Raw genomic sequence first — 6,804 nt, forward strand, 5'->3', positions numbered from 1 at the left:
CCTCCCCATTTCCACCAACCTCAGGTGTATCCACAAACCCCTTCTCTGTCACCTCCAACCTCTGCCCTCCTCCCACAGCAAATACTTCCCGGGTCAGGAGAGCCAGATGAAGCTCATCTACCGCGGGCAGCTGCTGCAGGACCAGGCGCGGACGCTGCGCTCGCTCCGCATCACGGACAACTGTGTCATCCACTGCCATCGCTCCCGGGGGGCCACCGCGGCCACCCCCGCCCTGCCCGACCCTGTCCCTGCCGTCCCCACAGCCCCGGGGCTGCCCCTGGGTGGGGGCACCCTCATGGTCCCCACGGTCATGGTGGTGCTGGCGCTCGGGTGGTATTTCCGTGTCAACTACCGGCAGCTCTTCACCGCCCCGGCCACCGTGTCCCTGATTGGGGTCACTGTCCTGGTCACCTTCCTGGCCTTCGGGGTGTATGGACAGTCAGGATGAGGCAGGACGGAGCTGGGGAGGTCCGAGTGTCCCTGTCCCCTCGCTGCCGGACTTTATCCCCCCCCAAAAGGGGCTGTGCCCCCCCCCGCCCCACCTCAGAATTCCATTCCTCCCTTTCCCATTCCCAATCCCAGCTCTGGGGGAGTGGGACAGCACTGGAACAGGCTGTGGCTTTTTCCCAAGGACTTTTTAAAGCAAATAAAGGGTGTCAAGTCACCCCAGCACTCACCTTCCCACTCTGGGGCTGCTTATTCTCCCCTCCTGTGCTTTGAGGGGGGGTTATAAAAACAAATCCAGCCCCACACGAGGTAAATGGAGTCGTGGGGGAGAGGGGAGTAACAGCCTTGCTTAATTAACCAGCCGTAATTAATGTCAGGGATACCAAGTCAAGATGCAGTTTTATTTACAGGGGCAGCCACAACCCACTCACAGGACATACAGACCTCACAAGGGCTCAGCTCCCCCCAGGGAGGGGGGACACGCAGAAACACTGGGGAGTGGGGGGTGAGGACACTGACCTGGGGGGGTCACAGGGCACATCCACCCCCCCCAACCAAGCCCAAATACATCCCTTGGACCCCAAATTTGCGGCGCCTCTCCCACAGCCGGAGGGGCTCAAGCTTTTCCCCCCTACACGAGCCCCCAGCACGCTGTGCCCTCCCCAGGCAGCTGGGGAGGGGGTCAGGGTGACCCCCTGTGTTTTTGGGTGCCCACACCCCCATCCTCAGGCCCCGGGGCACACTAAGGCCAGCTCGGTGTGCTCCGGTGGCCAGGCCCCCCCAGCCCCAAAGCCACACCGGGAGGGGCCACACGGGGGTCCCCATGCAGTGAGGAGGGGCCCCCCGCAGCGTTTTGGGGTGCCCAGGGCTCTGTGGGACCCCCCCAGCCCAGCCTTTAGCAGCAGTTTGAAAACAATAGTGAATCCAGAGTCGAGAGCACCATAATTTGTGAGCCCCACCGAGAGGATGAGCCACGGCACTGGGGTGGGGGGACAGACAAACTGCCCCCCCAGGGACACAGGGCCAAGGGGAGGGTCAGACAGCCATGGCAGGGAACAATGGAGGGGACAGAGCCAACCCTGTCCCTGGCACAACCCCTGTGATGGAGAACAGCTCAGGATGGGGGGGATATCACAGGGCTGGGGGTGACCTGGATCCAGCCAGAGGGACCTGTCCCCCCCCCCAGCCTGCACAGCGGGGCGCTGGTCCCGGCCCCCCCCTCCCCGAGCCAAAAGCAGAGCCTGTGGGGGTGCAAACACCAGCCAGAGCTGGTGGGGGGTCCCTAATGACACCCCTGACTGCAGCAGCAGGTCCCCGGGCATGCGGGGAGTGGGACAACAGAGCTGCCCTGGGGATATGAGGGGCAGGGGGGGCTCTGCCTTGAAGCAGGGCTGTGCCTACCCCCCCCCATTTTGCTCCACTCTCAGCCCCCCCAGGCTGTCCCTGGCAGGTTGGGGCCCCCCCTCCCCACACAGTTTGGCGCAGGGACAGTCACAGCAGCTACCCCCCCACCTCCAGAGCCCCCCACAAACAGCCCCAAACATGAAGGATGCAGCATGCAGCCCCCCCAAAGCCCCCCTGTGAGGGCACTGCCAGGCCCCCAGCAGCTGAATCCAGACACAGCTGAACAGATGAGGGGAGTGAGGGGGTCCCCACTTGTCCTCTGAGTGGGAAACACCCCCACCTCCAGCATGCCCCCCACTCCTGAGCCAGCCCGACCAGCGAGAGCCAGCCCGGGGCAGGGACGGGGGGGCAGCCCCAGGGTGGGGGGCTCACCCCAAAACCCTGCAGCAGAGGGGATTCACACCCCCCTCACCCAGGCCTGGACCTGCCGGGGGGGTTCAGGTGCCCCCCACCCCGCTGGGGTAAGCAAGGAGCGGGTGTGGGAGGGGGCACAGCTGGGTTTGGGGGGCACCGGGGAGGGGAAGGGGGTGGTTGTACCCCCATGTCCGAGCCAGGCGCCCCCTCAGCGCCCCGACGGGAGCCCCACGTACAAAAACTGTCACAGAATAAATAGAGGCACCGGGGCAGGGGGGGAGGAAGGGGGCACTAGTGGGGGCTCCCCAAATCCAGCCCCACTCCAACGACGGCCGAGTCCTCCGTGCCCCAAGTACCCGCTTTGTGTCCAAACCAGGGGGCTCTGGGGGGGCTGCCCTGGCCCGTGGCCGTCCGTCTGTCCATCCTGGCCCCCCCCCCAGGCTCTGGGGGGCTCAGTTGATGTCGTCGTAGATGCTGGGGGTGTGGGGGGCGGGGGGCTTGGGCTTCTTCTTCTTGCTGGAGCCGAGCCCTGGGGCGCCGCTCACCAGGCCCAGGTGGGGCTTCTTCTTCTTGGTCTTGCGGGACTCGGAGTTGTTTGTACCTGGGAAAGGCGAGAAAGGGAAGAAATGGGAGTGTCAGGGAGGAGATGGGCCCCCACAAAACAGAGAGGATTCCCCCCCCATCACCAATCCACACCCAGGACAACGTACCCAAAAACATTTCCCCCACACTGGGACGGTGGGTGAGATGTCCCACATGCTCCAGGTTTTGGAGCCATGGTCTGTTTGTGACACCAGAAGAGCCAGTTTTGCCCCCACAGAGGGGTCTGTACCCCAAGTTTTGTCCCTCAGAGGCTTCTGTCCCCCCGAACGTGCCCCACAAAAGGCTCTGTGCCCCAGGATTTGCCCCCCCTCAGGATTTCCCACTCAGAGGGGAGTCTGCCCCCAGATTTGCCCCATGGAAAGGTCTGCACCCCCAGATTTTCCCCCCAGCCCCCCAAACACTCACTGGCTTTGGAGGAGGCCGAGTCGGAGGGGGAGATGTCGGAGGAGCCGTCCCACTGCAGGCGGCTCATGAGGGCCTGGCTCTCGGCCACCTCGAAGCTGTCGTTCTCCACGCCGGCCTCTGCCTCGGGCAGGGACCTGGGCACAGGTGTCAGGGGGTCCCCAGCCCTTGGTATGGGGGGATAGAGCCCCTCCCAATGCCAGGGGGATGCCCCGTGCTCGTCCCAGCTCCCCACCACTGCACATCCCAACCCCAGCCCTAGGCTCCCGTCCCCTCCCGGCCTTTCTAGGGGTATCCCCGTCCCCAGCCCCATCTGAGCAACCCGTGCAGCCCCCCCTCCAAGTCCCTGTCACACAGGACAGTCACCCCAGGACCTTGGGGACCCCCAAGGCTGCATCCACTTACGCGGAGGGACCGAGGAGGTAAACCCGGACCGCCCTGCGCTGCTCATCCGTGTGCTGGGGACACCGCAGGGACCTGGGGGATGGCACACAGGGCTCAGCCAGATGTTCCCCCCCATCCTGTGGGGATCCAGGCACGTTGGGGATCCCCACGAAGCCCCCCCAGAGCCCTGCAGGGATGCCATCCCGGGATGCTCTCACCTGGTGCACATCTTCTTGGTGTGCTCGGAGATGACCCCGCATTGCTGGGGAGGGAAGGGACAGGCGAGAGGGGGGACAGGTGAGTGATCCCTGGGCTGTGCTCTACCATCACAGCCCTGGGGACCCCAATCCCAGGGACCTCCCAACTTCCCAGTGCTGTCCCATCCCCACAGAGAGAGCAGCCACCACATCCCCCAGGATCAGACCCACTGCACATCCCTGCTCCCAGCCTCTAACCAGCACCAGTGAGATGGAGCTGAGCTGGGTAAGATCCCAGGGGTCCCAGCCCCCATGCCCCCTGTCTGGCCAGGGATAGGGTCCCTCTTGAGCCCCCCAATGCCCCCCAGTCCCACACCGTGGTGAGCAGTGTCCGCAGTTCCTCGGGGCCCAGCGTCTCATAGTTGATTCCTGCCGAGTTGCTGTACTGGGGGGGCAGAGAGCGGGGTCAGGGCTTGGGGGGGAACAGAGGGGACCCTCCCAAGGGGGCAACAAGACCCCCCCTGGGGGTGCAGAGGAGGGATCAGGTGCTGTTTCTCCTGGGCTCACCTTGAAGGGATCGGGGTTCCCGCCGATCTCGCCTGCGAGAGAGGAGGGGTGAGGGGGGATGAGGGGGGGTCCTGCCTGCGGCCTGGCCCCCCACAGGACCCCCAGTGCCCCCTCCCACTGCCACCATACTGAGAGCCCCACCTCCCCACAAGCCCCACCCACTCCAAATACCTGCCCCACTTTATGCCCCACCCATCCAAAATACTCCACCCTCATTCACATCCGTCCCACCCAAACGCCCCCTCCACCCCAAAACCCTGCTCCTACCCCAAGCCCTCCTGCAACTCTCTGCCCCCACAGATGCCCCATCCCAGGCAGTGTAAGCCCCTCCCCAATGTATAAGCCCCACCCCCAGTAGTGCAAGCTCCACCCCCAGTAGTGCAAGCTCCACCCCCAGCAGTGCAAGCCCCACCCCCTCACCATTTTTGTGTTTCAGGGACTTGGACCTGCGGGGCGAGTTGGGGTTCTGCAACAAGAGGGGGGTGTTGGGGGGTGTCCTGTGTCCCCCCCATGGCCCCCCCCCACCTCCCAGCACCCCCTGCCCCCTCACCTTATCCGATTTCCTCTTCTTTGCTACGGGGAGAGACAGAGAACAGACAGATTTGACCTTTTCTGGTGGATTTGCAAGCCCAGGGTCTTGAGAACCCCCCACACCCACCCAGGGCTGGGTTCAAGGGCCACGGGGCAGGCAGGACACATCCCCCACCCCTGAGGGAACCAGGGACCCCTCACCTTTCTTCTCAGAGCCGTAGGACCAGTCGTTGTCGTTGATGTCATCGTTGTCCTCCTGGTCACTCTCCGACTTGTTCAGGTTGTTGCTGCTCGCGATCCTGTGCGGGGAGGGGAGGGGGGTCATGGTCAGGACCTGTCCCATGGACCCTCCATGGAGCCCCAGGATCTGTCCCGTGCCCTCCCATCCGCCCTGCACCGTCCCTGGCTCCCCAGGATCCATCCTGCACTTCCCACCTCCCCCTGGCACCCCCAGATGCAGAGAGGGACCCCTCAGCGAGAGCAGGGTGGGACAGGGGACCCAGGATCTGCAGTTTGTTCTCCCTGTGGGGTGGGGTGGTGCCCACCTGCGGTTGGCGATGCGGCTGCTGTTGCGGCCCATGCCCAGGCACTTCTCCAGGTGGGGGGCGAAGCGGGAGGCGGCGATGCTGCGGCTGCAGTTGGGGCACACGCACTCCTTGTTCTTCCACTGGTTGTACACCTGCCCGAAGATGTCCACGCCCGGCTGGTCCACGATCTCTGCGGGGTGGGAGGACACACATGCTCAGACCCTGCCCTGAGATCCCTGCTCTGCTCTAAGGGGAAGCTTTGGGCTGCCAGACCCTTCCTTTGGGCTGCCAGACCCTCCCGAGACATCTCTTCTGCTCTGAGGGGGATCCTTTGGGCTACCAGATGCTCCCCAAGAGCCTCAAGGCAGCTTCTGGGGGGACTGAGACCAGCAGCAACATAGTCAGGGGAGGTCTTCACTCCCCTCCCACCACAGCTGTGCCCCCCTCAGGGCCCAGCACCATGTTTTGGGGTTCAGTTCACCCCACATTTACCCCTCTGGGACAGTTTGGTCACTGCCAGGGGGACATTCGGGTGTTTAATCCCCCTCAACACCCCTTAAACCCAACCCCCTGTGCCTGGAGACCACCAATTCCCCCACGGCCTTTCCAGTGGCATTGGGAGCAGAGGGCTGGCTGTGTTCTTGTCACCAGTGTCACCTCAAACCCAGGGGGAATTTAGGGGGCTCACCAAAGTCCTTCATGCTGTCGGGGTCTGTGTCATCCAGGAAGAAGTACCCACACTTGACAGCCCGGTGCACCTCGAAGCAGAGCCCCAGGCAGGCATCTTCCACCAACTCCGTGTAGATCTCGTGTGCAATGGCCTGGGGGGGCCAGATGGGGGGCTGTTAGTGATGGGGGGGGGACAGAGTGACACCCCAGGGGACACACAGACCCCCGGGGAGTGGGCAGCTCACCTCCAGTTTGCTGTTATCCAGGCCAGACAAAGACATATCCTCCATTTTCATTTGCAGCTGCTCGCGGAGAAGTCACGGCGAACGCTCATAGCACGGGACACGGGGGGGGCTGGCAGGGGTCAGGGGGGCATGATGGCACCTCACCCCTCACCAGGAGACTCCCCCCCACCCCCCTCCCAGCCAAAATCCCACTGCACACCCTGAGAGGGCCCCAAGATGCGCTTTGGGGGTACCCAAGAGGAAGAGCCGCTGCGTTAAAGCCCCCAAGAATGAAGTGGTGGGGGGCTCGGGGGTCTCCCAGCTGGGCATGAACCCCCCTTAGACTGGCATGGACCCCTCCCAGGTTGGTGGGGGCCACTGGCTGCCATGGGGGATGTGTCCCCCTGTCCATCCTGTTGTCCCCCCCCACCCCTCAGAACACACCCAACTGTCACCAAGGCATCAAGCTCCCCCTCAGAAGCCCCCCAGAACCTC

At 64.1% G+C, this 6,804-nt stretch overlaps 2 protein-coding genes across 2 annotated transcripts; one reads left to right on the forward strand and one right to left on the reverse strand.

Moving 5' to 3' along the window:
* Positions 1-58: 58 nt before the first annotated feature.
* LOC114073298 (transmembrane and ubiquitin-like domain-containing protein 2) lies at positions 59-677 on the forward strand (the record flags this gene model as incomplete). The annotated part of the gene is made up of 1 exon (XM_027911075.1): positions 59-677. A coding segment is annotated over one exon (390 nt), but the record flags the coding sequence as incomplete, so codon positions are not given.
* A 150-nt stretch (positions 678-827) lies between these two features.
* On the reverse strand, positions 828-6,466 carry ATXN7L3 (ataxin 7 like 3). The gene is made up of 12 exons (XM_027911076.1): positions 6,331-6,466; positions 6,105-6,237; positions 5,435-5,606; positions 5,091-5,188; positions 4,909-4,931; positions 4,779-4,824; positions 4,359-4,390; positions 4,168-4,236; positions 3,813-3,856; positions 3,616-3,687; positions 3,214-3,347; positions 828-2,806 (listed from the first exon to the last, which is right to left on the reverse strand). Exons 1-12 carry the CDS (start codon positions 6,379-6,381, stop codon positions 2,658-2,660), a joined length of 1,023 nt encoding a protein of 340 aa, XP_027766877.1. The 5' UTR covers positions 6,382-6,466; the 3' UTR covers positions 828-2,657.
* Positions 6,467-6,804: the final 338 nt, after the last annotated feature.

Source organism: Empidonax traillii, unplaced genomic scaffold, assembly GCF_003031625.1.
Source record: "Empidonax traillii isolate 1590-97213 ecotype Southwest subspecies unplaced genomic scaffold, ASM303162v1 scaffold5948:size6804, whole genome shotgun sequence".
In the NCBI taxonomy this organism is placed as follows: domain Eukaryota; kingdom Metazoa; phylum Chordata; class Aves; order Passeriformes; family Tyrannidae; genus Empidonax; species Empidonax traillii.

What these genes read in the sequence shown, in the direction of transcription:
- ATXN7L3 (XM_027911076.1), bottom strand. Translation starts at nt 6,381, where the DNA reads ATGAAAATGGAGGATATGTCTTTGTCTGGCCTGGATAACAGCAAACTG. An exon ending in AGAAGAGGAAATCGGATAAG is followed by an intron (nt 4,825 to 4,908) that starts GTGAGGGGGCAG and finishes CTCTTGTTGCAG; the next exon opens with AACCCCAACTCGCCCCGCAG. An exon ending in CTCGGCCTCCTCCAAAGCCA is followed by an intron (nt 2,807 to 3,213) that starts GTGAGTGTTTGG and finishes CGCCTTTCCCAG; the next exon opens with GTACAAACAACTCCGAGTCC.